Source organism: Phacochoerus africanus, chromosome 3, assembly GCF_016906955.1.
Source record: "Phacochoerus africanus isolate WHEZ1 chromosome 3, ROS_Pafr_v1, whole genome shotgun sequence".
Lineage (NCBI taxonomy): Eukaryota > Metazoa > Chordata > Mammalia > Artiodactyla > Suidae > Phacochoerus > Phacochoerus africanus.
This window is the reverse complement of record NC_062546.1, coordinates 194227748-194249312: the sequence shown is the minus strand read 5'-3', so window position 1 is coordinate 194249312 and position 21565 is coordinate 194227748. Positions and strand designations below refer to the sequence as shown.

The 21565-nt window shown below is 42.2% G+C and overlaps 1 protein-coding gene across 1 annotated transcript in view; it reads right to left on the bottom strand.

Annotated features, from left to right (window-relative positions):
- COL4A3 (collagen type IV alpha 3 chain) overlaps positions 1–21565 on the bottom strand; it is a 148404-nt gene that overhangs the window by 37278 nt on the left and 89561 nt on the right. Inside the window, exons 14-26 of the mRNA XM_047773664.1 lie at positions 21011–21073; positions 20017–20076; positions 18928–18972; positions 18485–18538; positions 17108–17149; positions 15235–15319; positions 12937–12972; positions 9456–9620; positions 7946–8038; positions 7382–7477; positions 4518–4588; positions 3542–3724; positions 684–852 (exon numbers count right to left, since the gene is read on the bottom strand). Coding sequence (XP_047629620.1) covers positions 684–852; positions 3542–3724; positions 4518–4588; positions 7382–7477; positions 7946–8038; positions 9456–9620; positions 12937–12972; positions 15235–15319; positions 17108–17149; positions 18485–18538; positions 18928–18972; positions 20017–20076; positions 21011–21073 — 1162 coding nt within the window. The remainder of the gene's footprint in view (positions 1–683; positions 853–3541; positions 3725–4517; positions 4589–7381; positions 7478–7945; positions 8039–9455; positions 9621–12936; positions 12973–15234; positions 15320–17107; positions 17150–18484; positions 18539–18927; positions 18973–20016; positions 20077–21010; positions 21074–21565) is intronic.

Here is a 21565-nt window from a genome sequence, read left to right as displayed (position 1 = left end):
GCGATGCTATTCAAAGACTTGGAGACCAAAGGTTTACGGGGTCTCACACTTAAAGTGATTTTAGGAGTGAAAAATGACCATGGTAACATTATTATTTGTTTAAAACTGTTAGTAACATGAAATTCTCATGTTCAGCCACATTCTTCACCTCAGATAAACACTGAGAATTCGATCCCTCTTGAATCCCACAGCTATGTTCAGTACACGTGGATGCCAAAAGTTACTGGGACTTTACAACTATTATTAAGACAACTTTTCTCCATTTGCCTTAGATATTTTGAAGTTTTCTTTATAAACCATTTATGAGGCTATGGATCAGAAAGAACAAATTTGCAATAACATGAGTGGGGCCTGGGGGCCTGGGAGAGGCTTCTCAAGATCAATTTTACAGAGTTTTGTGTCCCCTTTTTTTTATCTCATCTCTTATGGTCTATTCATCAGGAATGGATATAGACCATTCTAGGAACTTCAGCTGAATTGCTCAGTAACAGGGGAAGAAAAAAAAAAAAAAAGGATTTTCTCTACCATATCCTACATGTTCTTTCTGTGCCTACAAGCTGACAGAGTCTTCCCATCAGAAGTGAGTTTCTAGAACTTCATCAGTCTTGAGAGAGTTTCGCCAGCTTTAGGGACCATCCACCCCACTCCACAGGAAAACAGGACTGGAAAGAAAACTAACCAACCGGCTTCTCCAGGTGGTCCAGGGGCTCCAGGAAGTCCTTGGGTGCCCTTTGGACCAGGCTCTCCCTGTGGTCCATAGTCCGATGGTCCAGGAGGTCCTGTGGGTCCTGGGGACCCAGGGATGCCAGAATCCCCTGGAAGACCCTGGTCCCCCTTCTCACCACTCAGGGCCTGTGACAACAGGAATATGTTTGAGTAGTGATTCATCTAGTGTCTCCGTACACAGGCTCATCTCGCCGTGAATATGATTGCCAATGAGGTTGTCATTGAGAAGATCTTGAATTAAAAAGCAATTGTTACTTGAAGGGAATTACTGCCAGAATAAGAGCCCTGTTTGGTTTCTGCTGTTTTGTGTCCTTTGGAGTCCAGCAAAATTTTATTAACTCACTTGAGTTCCACTTGAGATGTCCTACAACTGGCTGTCACACATGTGATAACAACCCCAAAACATGGCTCAAACTGCTGACAATTCAAATGGCTTTAGAGGTGGCATTCATGTGAACGGCACATTTAAAAAATAAAACCAGTACAGCAAACCTTTATGTGATTGGTTTTCACCAGGTATTTTCATTACAAGGGAGATAGTCTATCTGTACTAGTGTGTTCTTATATCTTTTTTGCTGTTAATTTCATAGTCTGTAGCTTTGAAGATGAGTTGTATATTTTAAAGAAGTTGAATTTGACAAAATAACCAAAGCTCCTCTTGCTCCCTAACATGGCCCCCAATAATAAATTTAACTGGATTCTTCATTGTTCAATGTCAACAGGTGGCTAAGTGGTCCTTTTTTTTTTTTTTTGCTGTTTCTTGGGCTGCTCCTGCGGCATATGGAGGTTCACCAGGCTAGGGGTCTAATCGGAGCTGTAGCTGCCAGCCTATGCCAGAGCCACAGCAACGGTAGGATCTGAGCCATGTCTGTGACCTACACCACAGCTCATGGCAATGCCGGATCGTTAACTAAGTGGTCCTTTTCTAATGGCAGGTTGTAAGACTCAAGTCAGCTCCTTGATTTTCTCACGTTCTGGGACATCTTTAACAGAACTAAGAAACGAAGACCGGTTAGGAGCATCATATGAACTGTATTGACCAAAAGAATTCTAGACCCTATCCCTCTTCAAGCATAACTTCCTTGAGGGGGTGGGTTTTGTGGGGCAGCCTGGCGGTTTAGCAAAGGAGAATCGGAACCATTGGCCCTGGTGTCTACTCCCAGCCAAAAAGTGTTTTGTAGTCAAAAGGGTTTAGGAAAGGCTGTATATTACATCCACATCTTGGGGAGTATAATTCATATTCTCACAGTAAAGGGCCTCTGATGAATCTTTAAATTGCTTGCCAAGTTTTCCTGTTTGACGTGGAATCCTTTTTTATTGGATGACACTGATTAACCCTGGGAAAAACCGGTATTTCATAAAACAGGCTGGGCAGCATGCCTTGCAAACTTCTCAGATATATGTGATAGGCACTCAGCCTCTGCCTCTATGACATTTAAAAATAAATTATGGTAGGAATGTCTCACCTGAGCATGTGAGAGATTCTATCCCATGAAAAGAGACAATTCATATAAGCTTAAATATTGTAAATGACAAAATTTTTGATTTCTTTGACTGCCCGAAAGATTCTGTCCTTTTATGCATTTATTTTTACTTGAGAGAGTGAACCTTGTCCCCAAAACATTGACTAAAACTTTCCATTATCAATCATTTTCCAAATTTCCCTATAAACTCCTTTGATACAGATGTGCAATCGTAACTTGTGTGTGAGACAAGGTCTTTATCAATGTCGAATTTTATTTGGGCTAAAATCACCCACTGGTGCTACCAATTTTTGTCCAAGTACTACAAATATTTTTTGGGTTATTAGTGCTCATTTGAAGATGCCTCATCCTGAAGTTAGAGGGATGAACTGTGCTGAATGGCCAACGATTTTGTGAGAGGAAATCATCTGATGTCTTAACTTCAGAGGCCTTCTTTCATAGGGAGTGTAATTTGAAAAAAGATGCTCAACCCCGCTATTTAGTAGAGAAATGCAAATCGAAACTACAATGAGCTACACCTTACACGGGTCAGAATGACCTTCATCAATAAGTCTGCACATAACAAACGCTGGAGAAGGTGTGGAGAAAAGGAAAGCTTCCTACACGGTTGGTGGGAATGTAAAATGGTACACTCACTATGGAAAAACACTACGGAGGTTCCTCAGAAAACTAAATATGATCCAGCAATCCCACTCCTGGGCATATATCTGGACAAAACTATAATTCAAAAAGATACATCCTCCCCCAAGTTCATAGCAGCCCTAGTCACAAGAGCCAAGACATGGAAACAACCTAAATACACATTGACAGATGAATGGATTAAGAGGATATGGTACATAAACACAATGGAATACTACTCAGCCAAAAAAAGAACAAAATAATGCCATTTTTAGCAACATGGATGCAACTAGAGGTTCTCATAGTAAGTGAAGAAAGTCAGAAAGAAAAACAAATACCACATGATATCACTTATATGTGGAATTGAAAATATGGTACAAACAAACCTATCTGCAAAACAGAAACAGACTCAAATACATACAGATCAGAGTTGTGGTTGCCAAGAAGGAGGTGGGAGGGCGTGGGATGCACTGGGAGTTTGGGGTTAGTAATTGCAAACTATTATATTTAGAATGGATAGACAATAAGGTTCTACTGTGTAATACAAGAAACTATATCCAATCTCCTGGGACAAACCATGAAAATAATATTACAAAAGAATGTATATATAGTATGACTGGGTCACTTTGCTCTACGGCAGAAATTGGCACAAGATAGTAAATCAACTATACTTTAATGAGAGAATTTTTTTTTTAAAGTTATCAGATACCCACCAGTTCTCCTTTAGGTCCTGGAAATCCTTTTACTCCTGGAGTTCCAGGAATTCCATCCAAGCCCTTTCTCCCAGGCTGTCCCCGGAGCCCTGGATCTCCCGGGGCACCCACTTCTCCCTCTGGCTGGGAGGTTTCACCTTTTTCTCCTTTAAGTCCTGGGTGACCCTGAGCACCTGGGAATCCCTAGGACAGTACAGAAATGAGTCTGCATTGCATTGGGGTACAGCTCTTGTGTCAATCTTAAAAGAATATCAACAAGAACTTTTCCATTTTAATGAACATGAATTTTTTTCCCCAGACATTTTCTTTGGCCCACAAGTATAATTTCAACCTTTTTTGCTTTGTTTTTCATTCCAAAAGTATACAAAAATTCAGTTAGCACAATTCAAGGCAACACATACAACAATAAATTCAATGTGATACAACTATCATCATAATTCAGGTTATGTCAGAATATTGGTAAGGTTCAATAAGCATCTATGAGTAAATTGACTTAAATATATTTATTCAAACATAACTTTATGATTTTAATTTTCAAACAATGTTATTGAGGTGTAATGTACATATCATAAGATGAATCCTTTGTAAGAATACCATTCATTGATCTTTAATAAATTATACATTTATGCCATGATCACCACAATCCAGGGTTAAAACATTTCCACCACTGTTCCAGATTCTCTCAAATCTATGTGCAGTCCATCCCTGCTCCCAGCCTCAGCCCCCAGGCAGCCACAGAGCTACTTTCTGTCTCTGATACCATATTAAGTTATTGTAAACTCATTAATTCATCCACATAGACATGCAATCATCCTTCATTTATTCATTTAATCAGCAAGTATATGTTAAGAGCTTTAATAATATCAAGTGCTACTTGCCAGGTGCCAAACTGACAACCTGTGTGGGATGCAACTGTATTTCCAGAGTGTTCCATTTTCCAAATTGAAACTAAAGCTTCAAAACCATGAAATCTTACTGGAAATCCTGGAAGACCCGCACTTCCTGGGGACCCTGGGCTTCCTTTAATGCCAGCTGCCCCTCGTCCTCCTGCAAAGCAGTCAGTCATTAAATATTCATCGAACACAAAGTCAGAGTAGCCAGGCTAATGCAGTGTGTGAAGAAAATAGGGGGTTTTCTTCTGAAGAAAGAAAGGCGATTTCTATCTTAAAACACACAGTGCAAGATGAGAATGGGAGTAAAGGATTGGAATCAGAGATAATTGTTCAAAACAAGAACGGTTCAATTTCAGGGCCCTTATAATTTTTCTTTTTTTTTTTTGTCTTTTTGCCATTTCTTGGGCCGCTCCCATGGCATATGGAGGTTCCCAGGCTAGGGGTCGAATCCGAGCTGTAGCCTCTGGCCTACGCCAGAGCCATAGCAACGCGGGGTCCAAGCTGCGTCTGCAACCTACACCACAGGTCACGGCAATGCCGGATCTTTAACCCACTGAGCAAGGCCAGGGATCGAACCCGCAATCTCATGGTTCCTAGTCGGATTCGTTAACCACTGTGCCACGATGGGAACGCCTATATTTTTCTCATGATAAAATTAATGGATGTTTATTGTAAACAACATCATAGAAAGAATAAAAATCACGTGTAAATCCACTGCCAGAAGCTGGTCTTTGCTAGACTGTTATGAGTTCCCCTATGGTGTAAGGGATTAAGGATCTGGTGTTGCTGCTGCAGCAGCTCGGGTCACTGCTGTGGCTTGGACTGACACCCAGCCCCTTGATGACCCTGTGGCAATTCCAGTGTCTACTGGACGATGGTAGCACACAAACATGGCCCCATCCGTGTTGCCAGGTAGATCTATGGATTAACTTGGCTCAAAGGGCAGGCCCTGGTCCAGCAATTAAGAGATGCCAGCGCAGAAGGCGAGCGTGTGCCCCTGGAGGGGAGTGTCTGCCCTGACATCCAGGCTCTATCACTCATTAGCTATGGGACCTTATGCCTCCGCTTCCTCACCTGTCAAATGGAGTTCACGACAGATGCCACTTACCTCGCAGGCTGAGGTGAGGACTAAGGGGTGGAGGCACATGAGACAGCTAGAATGGCATCTGGCACACTGACCATGGGCTCTGTAACTTGAGCTCTTACGGGTTAACGAGAAATAATTTGATGACTGTGTCTATCACCCAAGATGCTAATGGCAGAACCTGGACTGTGTGTGACACCACATGAGAGGCCCCGGGGGGCCCGAGGAGGGGCACGAAGGGCAGAGGAACCCAACTAATAAAAGAGAGACTTGTTCTACTTCTGGGTTTTGTCCATGGCCAGTCCCGTGGCCGGGGGAGGGCAAGGGGAGGTAGGACAGCAGAGGTAGGGACAAGCAGAGGTAGGGACAGCCTAGAGCAACAGTGTTGGGGTAAAGAGTCCTGGTCCAGCCCAGAGGTTGACAAGTGAGGCTTTATTTAGCCCTCAGAATATTGGCCTATGAAATGTTTTTTTTTTTTCCTTTAAAAGTTAATGGCTGTAATGATATAACAATCTGATTTCACAGGATCGTTATGATCATTATACAACTACAGATGTGATAAATTCCTTTGAGTAATAAAAAAATTAAAATAAATAAATAAAAGTTAATGGCTAGGTTTTTTAAATGTTTTTATTTATGTATGTATTTTTTGCTCATTGACAAATACATCTCTTGGTGGTTTTTTTTGTTTTGTTTTTCTTTTTTGTTTGTTTGTTTGTTTTTCTTTTTTGTCTTTTTAGGACCATACCTGTGGCATATGGAGGATCCCAGGCTAGGGATCAAATCGGAGCTGTAGCTGCCAGCCTACACCAGAGCCACAGCCACGCCACATCCGAGCCATGTCTGCAACCTACACCATAGTTCACGGCAACGCCGGATCCTTAACCCACTGAGTGAGGCCAGGGGTCAAACCCGCAACCTCATGGTTCCTAGTCGGATTCGTTTCCGCTGCACCATGATGGGAACTCCTAGTTTTTTTTTAAAACATGAGGTTTCAGATGAACATCCCAGTTTTATGCTTCTCATGAAAAACTGGAAGTTTTGTTAACACAGGGCCTTAAAGCCTGCAAAGTAACAACAGGCTGGAGTTGAGTGTCTGATGGTCCCTTCCCATTTACTGCACGGCTCCTCCAGTTTTCTGCAGTCCTCACCACTCCCTATTGTCTCCAGCACCGAGGCCAATGTTAGACTTTGTTACCGTACTTGTGTGGTTAAGAAGAATGAGAAATAGTACACACGCCCATTATGGTATCATAAGGGGAGGCATGAAAAACTAAAGAAGGATTGTATCTCTTAAAAAAAAGAATAGGAGGAGTTCCTGCTGTGGTGCAATGGGATCGGTGGCATCTTGGGAGTGCTGGGATGCAGGTTCGATACCCAGCCAGGCACAGTGGGTTAAGGATCTGTCATTGCAAAAGCTGCAGCTTAGGTTGCAACTGTGGCTTGGATCTGATTCCTGGCCTGGGAGCTCCATATGCCAGAGGGTGGACAAAAAAAAAAAAAAAAAAAAAGAACAGGAGAGAGCTTCTTTCTTCATGGAAGAAAAAAGTGGTATGGGTTTGGTATGGCTGCTTCATTTGTCTGAGTTACCCCCTAGCTCCCTGTAGAAAGCTGAGTTTGCAATTCCTAGGTGACGCAGTGGTTTGCTAGAGCTCAGCAACTAAAACGGAATAGGGGGAAATGCCAGCTTTTATAATTTGGGGCTTACTTTTATGTTAATAGAGTATGTTTTTGAAAATCTCCCTCCAAATTCGTATAAACCACTTTGACACTGAGCAGTCTTGATGCCTTTATTTTTTTTTCTGCCCCGTGAGTTGACCCTTTCTGTACTTGCAAAAACAGTTGTGTGCAAATTGTCTGTACCTGGGATTCCTTTCACGCCATCCAGCCCGGGTAATCCTGGGAGGCCTGGTGGCCCCGGGACACAAGGACACTGTGTACACAGGAGGCCGGGTTCCCCTGCAATGACAGCATCACTCATAAACCCACACCGGGTCCCCAGAAAGGACAGATACTCTCCAACCACAGGGTCATGTGCTCCACCTAAAATGTCCTCGTGAAAATCATCTAGAACATGGTACATTTAATAAATCATTTACCTATTATAGCTGCTTACTTTATTGATCTGAGCTTTTTGGCATTCTGCAAAAGGAAGCCCCTGGTGCTTAGTATAAAACACCTACTATTTTTTTTTTGAGTGCAGGATAAAACTGACATTCTAGAAAGATCCAGTGATTTATTGCACAGGTGCTAAATAAATGATTGACTTCCAGATGAATGACTACTTTTAGATAATTCTTTTGGAAAAGAAGCTATTGCTGCCTGCTATTTAGGGTCACTGCTGTCTCAGGGAAACATGAACTCGGTGATGACAAAGATGATGAGAATGGCTTATTCTAATACAATAACACCAGTGTTTGAACCAACCTTTGGGCCCATCGACTCCTGGGATTCCTGGAGACCCTGGACGGCCTGAAAGTCCACCAATTCCAGGTGGACCTTTGCGAAAGACAATGCCACCTACAAAGGGACAACACCAAGGTTAGTTTTTCATTTTTTTGAACTACTTGTTCAATTAGCAAGTGTTTTAATAATGTCATTTATTTTATATGCACTGAGCCATCTCTGTTTTGGAAGCTGAGTCTCGTGAAGGTTGTCTGGAACTGAAAAGACTGGTCAGCTTCTCCTTTTACACCACACCTGTGATATTTTTTAATTTTGATGCAGTGGTTCTTGGAAATCTCATTAGATGGTATTTATCAGTGCATAATCAACCCATGTTACCTTATTCAATTGTCTTCAATTATTCCGAGACTATCCCTTTAGCATCTTTAGGAAAAGGGTGAAATCTCATCCTTCTGTATATCTTGGATACACTGTGGGTTTGTAATTTTTTTTTTCTTTTTCTGCTTCACACGCAGCATATGGAAGTTTCCGGGCCAGGGATGGAACCTGTGGCAATGCTGGATCTTTAACATGCTGCATCACTTTCTTTTTTCTTTTTTTTTTGCTTTTTAGGGTCACACTCTTGGCATATGGAGGTTCCCAGGCCAGGGGTCGAATCAAAGCCACAGCTGCTGGCCTACACCATAGCCACAGCAACTCAGAACCCAAGCCATGTCTGCGACTTACACCACAGCTCAAGGCAACGCCAGATCCTCAACCCACTGAGGGAGGCCAGAGATCGAACCTGAATCCTCATGGGTACCAGTCGCGTTCGTTTCCATTGCACCACAAGGGAAACTCCCTAGCCTGCCATATCCCAGCGGAAATTCCTACCTTGTGTTTTCCTGACAGTGTAGATAACTTCATCAGAACCTCCAGGTACCACTTCAAACCCTGGAGCTGGCGCTCTGTGGTTTCTGACACATTAACCTGGCAGCATCTAGCCTCGGTCCATACTACAAACCTCTAACCTCCAGCCTTGGGGCTTCCCTGCCCCTGTTGAGGCATGGGATGCCTTGGGAGCTGCGCAAACACAGCCTGGAAGTGTGTGTGTACAGTGGGGGCTGTGGAGTCCCGTCCTGTGGGACACAACTTTGTCCCACAAGAAATAAGAGCCAGTGGAGAGATTCTTGCCTCTTTGTCCCCTGGGACAAATTATCCTGAGACGAAGTGACACAGCTTCTTAGAAGTCAGTCTGCAGAGACAGAAGGAGCCATTGCACTTGGCCTAGGCCAACTGGACAACAGTCACTCCTTCCCGGCTTCACCCCCCTTGTCCCAGCCTCCTGCTCTGCCCTCTGCAGGAACTCAGGCTAACACTGTGCAGTGCTTGCAACACAGCCATTCCACCACAGCTACTTTCACAGAAAGCTAATAAGATGGAACATCAGTGGAAGAGAAGCCCTAAGGTCCACACTGATGGCCGAGCTGCATGTCAAGTTCATTGCCCCTGACTGGCACACCTCAAAAGGGGCCCCATTAGACAGCCTTACCTGGTGGTCCTGGAGGTCCCGGCAACCCTATATGGCCTGGGGAACCAGGACAGCCGGGGGATCCCGGAGGCCCGACTGCGTTCTTCCCTGGGGGTCCTTGCTCCCCTTTTCTTCCTTTGATGCCTGGTGCTCCAGGGGCTCCTTGGAGGCCAGGCCTGGATGATCCTTGAAGAAAATAATCATTTATTGTGTTGGAAATGTGTCTTGATTAATACACATTTCTTTTTCAATTGCAAAGAGTGATGCATTCTTATAAAAGTTGTACAATGAAAAAAATATAAAGCATATAAAACACAAGTGAATTATCTTCCTTCCTTCATTCATGGCCTTGTTAAGCTATCACAATACAGAAGAACTCAGAATGTTCCATTCCCACAAGGGACTTTATGTAATTTATTACAAGAGACAGAAACAGAGGTTGGGATGTACTGTAGTCTCTTGATTCAAATGATCTTCAGGAGAAATTCTTCAGTATATGATTTTTTTTTTGTCTTTTGTCTTCTTAACCCCACACCCATGGCATGTGGAGGTTCCCAGGCTAGGGGTCAAATCAGAGCTGCAACCATCAGCCTACACCACAGCTCATGGCAATGCTGGATCCTTAACCCACTGAGCAAGGCCAGGGATCGAACCCGCACCCTTGTGGATCCTAGTTGGGTTTGTTAACCACTGAGCCACAATGGGAACTCCAATTGATGATATTTTGTAATTTTTTTTCTTTTTTATAGCCATATCTGCAGCCTATGGAAGTGCCCAGGCTAGGGATCAAATCAGAACTGCAGCTGCTGACCTATGCCACAGCCATGGCAACACGAGATCTGAGTCATACCTGTGACCTATGCTGCAGCTTGCAGCAACACCAGATCCTTAAGCCACTGAGCAAAGCCAGAGACTGAATCCACATCCTCACAGAGATGCTGGGTCCTTAACCAATGGAGCCACAGTGGGAACTCCTCTTTTGTAATTTTTTTTTTTTCTTTTCAGGGCTACGCCCATGGCATATGGAAGTTCCTGAGCTGGGGTTGAATCAATGCCACAGGCACAGCAATGCCAGAACCCAGCCATGTCTGTGACAAAGCTGGATTCTTTAACCCCCTGAGCGAGGCCAGGGATTGAACCTGCATCCTCATGGATACTAGTTGGTTCTTAACCTGCTGTAATTTTTAAATTAGAGACTAGAAAATGCCTATCTTTCAATGTTTCAAATAAGAAAGAGAGAAAATAACCATTTTCAGCTGTGTTCCTGCTGATTCCCTTGGTTACATCAAAGGGTGTGCTGGGAGAGGCTGCCACCAGCTGGGAGAGAAGATGTGCCGGGTGGTACAAAACCCTCTGCATCAGTCCCTCCTAAAATGATGAAGCTGTGAGAGGGCAGGTGGTCTCGAATTTCTGCCTTGATGTTAAAAATCTCTGCCTTAAGTGTTAGGAGAGATATCACCAGGACTGAGAAACCAGCGGGGGTCATATCTGATTATTTCTGATTATTGAGTCTAAGGATTTTGGAATAAAGGCTAAAAATCCTTCTGACTGACGTCTGTTTTAAAGCTTTGTAATTTTTCATTTGCTGGCTTTTTCAACCAGCTAGTTCATTACTTGAAAGGAAGTTTTTCTTACACTTTTCTTTTTTTTTTTTTTTTTTTTTTTTTTTTTTTAGGGCGGCACTGGCAGCACATGAAAGTTCCCAGGCTAGGGGTAAATTAGAGCTGCAGCTGCCAGCCTACACCACAGTGAGAGCAATGCAGGATCTGAGCTCATGGAAATGCCAGATTTCTGACCCACTGAACGAAGCCAGGGATCGAACCTGTGTCCTCATGGATACTAGCCAGATTCATTTCCGCTGTGCCTCAACAGGAACTCCCAAGTCTTTCTTAATCTTTGAACAGACTTCTAAAATCTCCTTCTGCACTCTTTCAACTTCAAGAGATACCTGCTATTAAGAGTTTGGCACATATTTTCCCATGCATATGCAGGTACGCATAATATTTATCCATTTAACTTTTTCTTTTATAATAGGATTGTAATCTACATATAGTTCTACAATCTGCTTAATTTTAGTTTGTTTTCAAAAATATGCAATCGTTTAAGTATGTGGCATAGTACAGAGAAAGATGTAATCGATGGCAAGGCTTATCAAGTCTCTGTTATTTTGCCCTTAGTTTTTTTTTCCTTTACAAAATGACACCTTACAGAATTAGTTATAACTGAGGTCATGGGGGTTAATCTTTAATTAACCACTCTCAACCTTCTTTCTCAAGAGGCAACCACTCCAATGATGCGAGGATATTTTCACACTTCACAGGACAGTTTATGTACCACAAACGATGTACCGTAAAATTTAAACTTTACATAAAAATTGTAATCTGGAGTTCCTGTCGTGGCTCAGTGGTTAATGAATCTGACTAGGAACCATGAAGTTGCAGGTTCGATCCCTGGCCTCGCTCAATGGGTTAAGGATCTGGCGTTGCCGTGAGCTGTGGTTTGGGTTGCAGACGCGGCTCAGATCTGACGTTGCTGTGGCTGTGGTGTAAGCCTGGGAACCTCCACATGCCGAGGGTGCAGCCATAGAAAAGACAAAAGACAAAAAAAAAACCCCACAAAAACCTGTAATCTGTGTATTCTTAAGCAATTCGCGATATATCAGGAAAACCATCACTTTTGGAAGTTCCCTGGTGGCCTGGTGGTTAGGACTCGGAGCTTTCACTGCTGAGGCCAAAGTTCTATCCCTGGTCTGGGAACTGAGATCCTATACTAAGCTATGCATGCTGCAGCCAAAACACAATAACAAAAAAACAAATCAAAAGAAAGAAAGAAAGAAAGAAAGAAAGAAAGAAAGAAAGAAAGAAAGAAAGAAAGAAAGAAAGAAAGAAAGAAAAGAAAGAAAGAAAGAAAAAACTATCATTTTAACCAGCCAAATTGCCATAAAATTATGGTTTTTCTATCTCTGCTCCTCTTCTGAGTTTTAAGCCTTTTGTTTACACACCAAAGTTCACGTCTTACACTCAGTTAAAACCACCGAGAAGTCAAAAAGAGCATTTCTATATCATCTTACATCAGTTTCCGCACCTTTTCCCCCTGCAGGTCACAAAGTTAAGAATTAGGAAGTTGGAAACACTTTTATATTGATGAATGAAACATTTGTCTTATGTAAATTATGCAAACTCTCTAGAGAGCAGTATGTTTTCTTTTAATAACCATTCGTGGAGTTCTCAATGTGGCTGAGTGGGTTGAGAACCCGACATTGTATCCATGAGGATGCAGGTTTGATTCCTGGCCTCACTCAGTGGGTTAAGGATCTGGTGTTGCTACAAGCTGCAGCATAGGTCACAGATGTGGCTCAGGTCCCAGCACTGCTGTGGCTGTGGTGTAGGCAAGTAGCTACAGCTCCCATTCGACCCCTAGCTCGGGAACTAGGGCAGGTGCGGCCCTAAAAAAAAAGGAAAAAAAAGCATTTGTATTGGTACCATGAAAGACATGTACATACCAGGGCTTCCAGGAACTCCAGGGGGACCGCTGGGACCTGTGAATACATAATAGTAATTAAATGCTTACTAAGGTATAGATGGCCCCTCCCCCATTACTGAAATCTTGAATGACAATATAATAATTAATAATATTTTTCAGATTTTTTTTCTCCACGCTCACATAGGTAAATATGAGAAAAGTTTATTCATTTAGACCAAATGCAAAGAAGAAACTAAGCTTAGATGTCTAACACTCCAAAGCAGGGGAGAGGAGGGAAAGAGAGGTGTGGGATTAAAAGATATGAATGTATAAAATAGACAAGCAACAGGGTATATTGTACAGCACAGGAAAATACAGCCATTACTCTGTAAAAACTTTACATGGAGTATAACATATAAAAATATTGAATTACTATGTTTTACAGCCAAACCAATGTAATATTGTACATTCACTATAGTTCAATTTTTAAAAAAGTAACATGGGCACAGCCCTAAAAACCAAAAAAAAAAAAAGTAAATCCTGCTATTTTATTGTCTTCAAATGATTTAGCAGACTCTTACTCAGAGCCTGCTCTGTGTCTGGCACTTTGCTGGGATGATTCAAATGACAGAATAATCAAATAGCTGGAATTGTCACATATCTGGAGTGTGGTCTGGTTCCATCTCAGATGGCTTCCAGCTGTAGCACTGTGTAAGGTTCTAATTCTTTGATGCTTTTGAGGGATTCAAGGTGAGCATATCAGACTTTTGTTTGTTTGTTTATGGCAGAACCCATGGTATATGGAAGTTCCCGGGCCAGGGATTGAATCCGAGCCACAGCTGTTGCCTGTGCCACAGTTGTGGTGATGCCAGATCTTTTAACCCACTGTGCCAGGCCTGGCATAGAACCTGTGCCTCCACAGCGACCTGAGCCACTGCAGTTGGGTTCCTACCACTGAACCATGTGGGAACTCCAAGGTGAGCATACCAGATTTAAAAAAATCTGTATCTAATACTTATGCGTCCATTTGTTTAAATAGGCTGGGAACTTTTAAAAGTGAAATTACCCTTTGAAATCTTATTTATATCAATAATTTGCCTAGATCAGGGGTTCTCAGTCCTGCTGCTCAGTAGAATTAATCTGGGGAGGTTTTTTTCCATGGCCTCCCACTGGACAATAAATCAGAATCACAGAGATGGGACCTGGACATGGTTCTTACTTAGAAGTTCCTGGGGATTTTAATGAGTAGTAAGAGATAAGGCTATTGGCCAAGATCTTTTAAATCCATCAAAAAGAATCAAATATAAATTACTATGACTTTAAATATTAATGCCAGGAGCCAGGAACCAGGGCTTCAGTTCCTTCTTGTCATTTTTTGTGCAGATTTGCTCAAATTAGAGCTTTGCGGGGTCTCCGTTTACCCTTTTGTAGTTCCATTGAGATTGCTGGTTCCTTTTCTTTCTTTCTTCCTTCCTTCCTTCCTTCCTTCCTTCCTTCCTTCCTTCCTTCCTTCCTTCCTTCCTTCTTTCTTCTTTTTAGGACCACTTGTGTGGCATATGGAAGTCCCCAGGCTAGGGGTTGAATTGGCGCCACAGCTGCCAGCCTACACCACAGCCACGGTGACATCAGATCCGAGCCAGATCTGAGCCACAACTGCAACCTACACCACGTGAGATCCTTAACCCACTGGGCGAGGCCAGGGATCAAATCTGCAATCTCATGGTTACTAGTTGGATTCGTTTCCGCAGTCACAATAGGAACTCCCGAGATTCCTGGTTTCATACTCTCCCCCCTCCTGCCCTGTTAGTGTCTTCTTACCAGATTTAACTTCATGCTTTCCTCACATTAACTCAGCTTTCATGGTATACTACCTGTGGAATTTTCTTATGAAAATTTGAAAAGCAGAGTTCCTGTTGTGGCTCAGCAGTAACAAACCTGACTAGTATCCATGAGGATGTGAGTTCAATCCCTGGCCTTGCTCAGCGGGTTAAGGATCCCACATTGCCATGAACTGTGGTGTAGGTCACAGACTTGGCTCGGATCTGGTATTGCTGTGGCTATAGCATCGGCTGGCAGCTGTAGCTCTGATTCAACCCTTATCCTTGGAACTTCCATTTGCTGCATGTACGTGATACATGGAAGCAATAAAATGAAATAAAATAGAATGGAATATGAAAATTGGGAAAGATGAGAAATTCCACCACCTATGAAAGCTAGGAGACCTCCCCTCTGAGCCTGCGACTTCCAGGTCTATGAACACATGCTATACACTTGACTTTGCCTTGAAAGAGAGACATGGGAAGATCAGCAAATGCTTTAGAAAGAAGTTTATTCTTACCCTGTGGACCACGGGCTCCTTTGGGCCCAGGTGGGCCTGGAATTCCTTCATCTCCCTTTTCCTGGTATGCATCATAATATTCTGTCTTAAAAGAAAAAGAAATTAATAAAGAAAAAAGATCACTACTTATGGACAAATGCGGTTACTTCAATTTCTCCTTTTTTTTTTCTTTTGGCTAAAACGATACTTTCCTTATTTTCCTGAATTCATTGGTTTATCTGCTAGAAGGATATGGTAGTTTGGTATACTGGGTGGATAAATTTAAAAATAAAAGTTGATCTGGTATCATAATATCATATATCTCAGGGGCTTTTAATTAGAAATACATTTTATGACGTGGTCCAAACCACACACTCACATTTAAAAATACATCTACATATACCCATATTTACATATGTGTGAATATGTATTCAGAAATTAGTTTCACAACGTAGTGACTTATTGCAACATATGACCAACTCTGATTTTTTTTTTTTTCTGTTCAATGTCAATTTTTAAAAATGCTTGTCCTGTGGACTAAATGTATTTCAAAGTATGTTGGGACCTATACATCAAAAATACTTTATTGATTGTTTCTTTAAATTTTAAGACACCATTGACCTGCAGTCATCAAGGACCAGGACCAATACTTCTGATGGGATCAGTGGACCTACCGCTGGTCTCCTTAACTATCTACTTCTAAAGGAGAACTTCTGAAGTTAGTAGGAGCTGCAGAGTTATGTGGACTTGAGCATAAGAAAACACACAGTGAGCTAGGAATGCTAGGAATCTTTTAAAAGAGCAGATAGGAAATATATTTCATTTATAATTCAGCACATTTATCTTGAAGAGGAAAGAAGACAGAAATAATGAAAGTTTTTAAAGAACTTTATGTTTTCATATGTAGCATGGGGCCAATTACTTTCTAGACTTGTTTAAAGAATAGGTAACAAGAGCTTTGGGGTTAAGCAATATATATAAAATCGCAAAAAGAATCCATCGTCATCATTATAATAATCTCCTCCATCATAAAATCCATAATGACATGTGTGTACCTTCCAGGTGTTGGCTAAGTACTTTCACAAAATAGACTCTTTCATCTTCTCAGCAACCCCTTAAAAGTATTTTGGACTTACCTGTCATCTGAACTACTTGCTCGTAGTGTAAAGATGTTGATTTCTGGGACCACTCCCCCTCCAGTTACTGAGTTTAATTACTTAGCCTCAGGGGTGCATTTGTAAGAGGACACACACACACACACACTCCCTCAGCAACTCCCATGGACCTTTTTGTCACCTGCACAATCATTAAGTACCAGCTCTGCTCAGCACACTGAATGTGAGAACCGCTGTCTTTTGAGGCAGGAGAGGAAGATACCAGAACCCAGAACCTGGGTCCTTTTCACACATCTCCTTACCCTGCAGAGTCACTACATAGAAAGGGGAGACTGCTATGATGGAGCTTGGGCTGGGGTTATTGGCTTTTGCTGGCCTTGCATTAAACCCATGGCTGAGCTTCTGCAGCCTCAAAGTGCAAGGCTGTCATAAGGTTGCCAGCTGGAGCAGGTGCCCCGTTGACCTCCACCAATGCCCTTCTACTCGACTCAAGGGCACAGGATTACCTTGGGCCAGGACTGATTGGTCAAAGGTTTTCTTCTCTACAGCCCAGGATGAGCACTGCCAGTGCATTCCAGGGACCAAGCAAAAATATTTATCCATTGTCAAATGGACAAATAATGATGACAATAGCTATCTTTTGTGCCCTAGTTTCATAAAAAGGTAAAGACTATAATCCCTATCATAATGGTTAATAAGAGACACTGATTCAAAATTACCTCAATACTTTGAAAGACTTGGTCAAACATAACATTAATATTGTCTTTAATTACACTTACTGGACCACGAAATCCTGGAGGGCCAATGTCTCCTTTCTGTCCCTATGTTGGAAAACAGCAACAAATTATGAGTGCATTTACCAAAAGCATTTACCTATCAGGTATACTTAAAAAGCAAAATGCACAGTTAGACAAATCCATGCTCAATGTGAGGTGACTGCTATGTAATGCATAAACCACGTTAACATGAAAGGGACACTGATTTTTGGTTATCTTCCTGGAAGGCCATATCAGAGTCAAGAATCCTCTCTACAAGATCTGCAAGAAGTGGCTGTTGTTTTAGTGGTTCTCCACGTTCCTTCTGCATCACTCCCTTCAAAGAATATTCACGCCATTGCCCAAGATGGCAATCTCCCAGACTGGAGGCACAGGAGAACTAGGCTGTGCGTTGTAGGAAATTCCCTGTGTCCCAACTGTAGTCAACGTCCTTTCTTACCTACTCGAGACCATTTCAGAATTCTACTGGAAGTACTTTTATTATAGGGTGAAAATCTTCAATCTGCACATACACCTACGTATGCAAATTACGTGAAAGTGTCTGTAATGTGTTGTCAGAAACAAATGATGGGGAATACGGCTCACGGTTAACTCATGATGGCTTTTCAGTACATTGTGAGCCAGGTGGAGACTCCTGGGGTCCAACCTATCTTGACTTCCGATGACCTGAAACTCCCTACAATCCCAGGCTTTTTCCAACTCCCACCCTCTGGAGAGCTGAAATCTCACTGGTTCCAAATCAGCCAGCTTGTACCACACAAAACAAGTCTGATATCATTCCCACAAGATGCCCTTTGAGTGCTTACATAAAATTGCCACATTTCTCATTTCTTCTTCTTCCTTTTTTAAAAAATAAATTTTATTGGAGTATTACTGACTTAAAAAGTTGTGTTAGTTCCAGGCGTATAGCAAAGTAAATCAGTTATACATACACATATGCCCATTCCTTTTCAGATTCTTTTCCCACATAGGTTATTACATGGTACTGAGTGGACCTCCCCATGCTCTAGAGTAGGTCCTTGTTGCTCATCCATTTCATACACAGTAGGGTGTATATTGCATTTCCAACCTCCCCATTTATCCCTCCTTGCAGCGTTTCCCTTTTGGTAATCATAAGTTCAGTTTTGCAATCTTTGAGTTTGCTTCTGTTTTGTAACTTCTTTTGTATCATTTTTTAATTAGATTCCACATATTAGTGATCTCATGTGAGATGTGTCTTTCTCGGTCTGACTTACTTCTCTTAGAATGATAATTTGCAAAAGGATTTTAGTAAACTCTGATTGCAATTCCTTGTACCTGGTTTCAGGATGTGGTGGGGAAAGGGTGGCCAAACCCAACCAGTGAAAAAAAGCTGACAATAGATGTTAGGAAGGGAATTACCTTAATGCCATCTTCACCTGTTAACCCAGGGAAGCCCCTGCTGCCTTTGGCTCCCTAAAGAAAAGAGCAAAGATGGTGGCTCAGCGGGTTAAGGATCCGACTTTGTCACTGCTGTGGTGCAGGTTTGATCCCCGGTCCAGGAACTTCCGCATGCCATGGGCATGGCCAAAAAGGAAAGGAGCAAAGAGAGTGGGGTCAAAAGACACACAGATAATCAATTTCTTTTGCAGGAAGCAGTAGGTTTTAAATTTCCTTTTTTTAAAAAAAAGTGCTCAGATGATGTCTCTCCACAGTGAGGGTGTACCACTATGATTCTCAAAAGGAATTTTTAAATACGATATGCTTTTTCTTAGCTGAAAACTGCTGAGCAACTCTCAAAAACCCTTCTCCATCTAGTAGAACCAACACTTTCACCACATCCATGGGCCAAGTCACATCTTTACCTCGGTGCCAGGGAAACCAGGGGCACCATCTTTTCCAGGCTTTCCCTAAAACAAAAGCAAAACAAAAACACATCATTTAAAAAATCTGGATCATTTTAATAGACATGGCAAACTACAATGATACGATCCTCTCTTGACATCAGGCAAGAAAGCCTGACTGAAGTTCCCCTGAGGTACGAGAAGGAAAAACTATTCATCACAGAACAAGTGATGACCTTCTCTTGCCAGGGAAGGAAGAAGCCAGTCGGAACGGGAAATGAGGGAGGGTCAGTGGAAGGAGGAGAGGAAATTAAGAGCTAAGCTTGAACTAGAGTTAACATCGAGCATCCAAGCTTGGAAAGAAAAATCAAGGAAACACTGAGCAGAGACATGAACAGGAAAACTCAGAAAGGGGGAGGTGATCACAGCCAATTTATTTAATATGTTGGCAATTTCCGGAACCCCAGATTTGCTTACATTTAAATATATGTATGAAAGGTGCTTGGCAGCATTCAAACAGACAGGGCTTTAGGATTAGCTATGATGGTATGTACCCTCTGTGATAAAATTAAAAATCATATTTGGTTAATATTTTTTCCTAGCAAAAATATATATTTCTTAGCCTTTTTAAACAATGTACATGTATGTACCTTCTGTGATAAAAATCGTACTAGTTGAATTTTTTCTGAGAAAAAAATATACTGTTCTTAGAGTTTTTTAACTCTATACATGTTTGAACCTTTGCAAAATAGAGTTGGGTGGGAGACTGAGCCCCTGATGCTTCTACATCCTCCTCTTTCTCTCCATCACCCTTGCCACAGATGAAGGTGATTTGACAAAGAAGAGAATGAGGCTGATACGCAGAGAGGAATAGAAGCGAAATGGACAGAGACCTGCTCGCATCATTTCAGGCTCTGAAGTTCTTGAAGCCTGTTTTAGTCTTGAACTTCTCAGGTACTTGACCAAGCAAATTCCACCGCCCAAATTTTTAAAAAATTAAAAAAAAAAAAGCCTAAACTAGTTTGAGTCAAGCATCTTATACGTATCACCTAAAGAGTACCTACTACTGACTAATTTAGGCTGCACATGACCTTGAATTTCCAAACTTACCTGCGGACCTGGTTCTCCAGGAACACCTTTTTCAGATCCATATGATTCTCCAGGTGGCCCCTGTTTTAAGGAGAGTGAGGTCAAGTTTTATAGGTTATTGATTTTTGACATATTGATTTTTATTAAATTTTCACTTCAGCTAAAAATTTTGAAATGATGGGCTAAGAGGAAATCTTGTTTACAAATATTAATTTAAAAACAGATGCTAGGAATTCCCATATAGCTCAGTAGTTAAAAGACCCCACTAGTATCCATGAGGTTGCAGGTTCGATCCCTGGCCTTGAAGTGGGTTAAGGATCTGGCGTTGCCATGAGCTGTGGTATAGGTCATAGACATGGCTTGGATCCCGAGTTACTATGGCTGTGGCTGTGGCTGTGGCTGTGGCCGTGGCTGTGGCCGGCAGCTAGAGCTCCGATTCGACCTGGGAACATCCTTATGCCACAGGTGAGGCCCTAAAAAAAAGACAAAACAAAACAAAAACAAAACAGTTGCTAAAAAACCAGATGCTGAAGATAAATCATAAGATGAGTGACACTGGGTGCATGTGAAACAGTGCCAGGATTTCAGCTAGAAGTGGCATAAAACAACTCTAGTATTCATGACCTCTGAGGCATAAGACTGTCCTGCTTTAGCTAATATTATGATTTAAAGGGGAGTTCCCGTCGTGGCGCAGTGGTTAATGAATCCGACTAGGAACCACGAAGTTGCGGGTTCGATCCTTGGCCTTGCTCAGTGGGTTAAGGATCCGGCGTTGCCGTGAGCTGGGGTGTAGGTTGCAGATGTGGCTCGGATCCCACGTTGCTGTGGCTCTGGCGTAGGCTGGCAGCTACAGCTCCGATTCGACCCCTAGCCTGGGAACCTCCATATGCTGCGGGAGCAGCCCTAGAAAAGGCAAAAAGACAAAAAAAAAATTTAAAGGTAGATCATACATCAAAATATGCTCTAAGCTTCTGCTTATTGTTTCAAAGGAACGAGACGGTTCTAAGTGACCTACCGAGGGTCCAGGGGGTCCTGACGGGCCCATAGCTCCACGCTCTCCCTTCTCCCCCTTGAGCTCCTGTCACAAAAACAAGTCAAGGTCATTACAAACAGATCAAATCCAATATCACTGGCTCTACTTTGAAAAATCCTCTTATCTGTTCAATGAACTGGCTTTTCAAACTACTTACATACCACCTCCTGTTAACAAAGCATATCACTTTTCACATTTACAATTTTACACCTATGAACCCGCTGAAAAAAATACGCAAACTTTTTAAAAAAGAGAACGTATCTTTTCTGGAGTTCCCATTGTGGCAAAGAGGAAATGAATCCGACTAGTATTCATGAGGATGCGGGTTCGATCCCTGGGCTCGCTCAGTGGGTCAGCTATCTGGCGTTGCCATGACCTGTGGTGGAGGCTGCAGACATGGCTCAGATCCTGCATTGCTGTGGCTGTAGGGTAGGCTCGGATTTGACCCCTAGTCTGGGAACTTCCACGTGCCGCAGGTGTGGCCCTGAAAAGCAAAAAATAAATAAAAAAGAAAAAGAATAAGAAAGTATCTTTTAG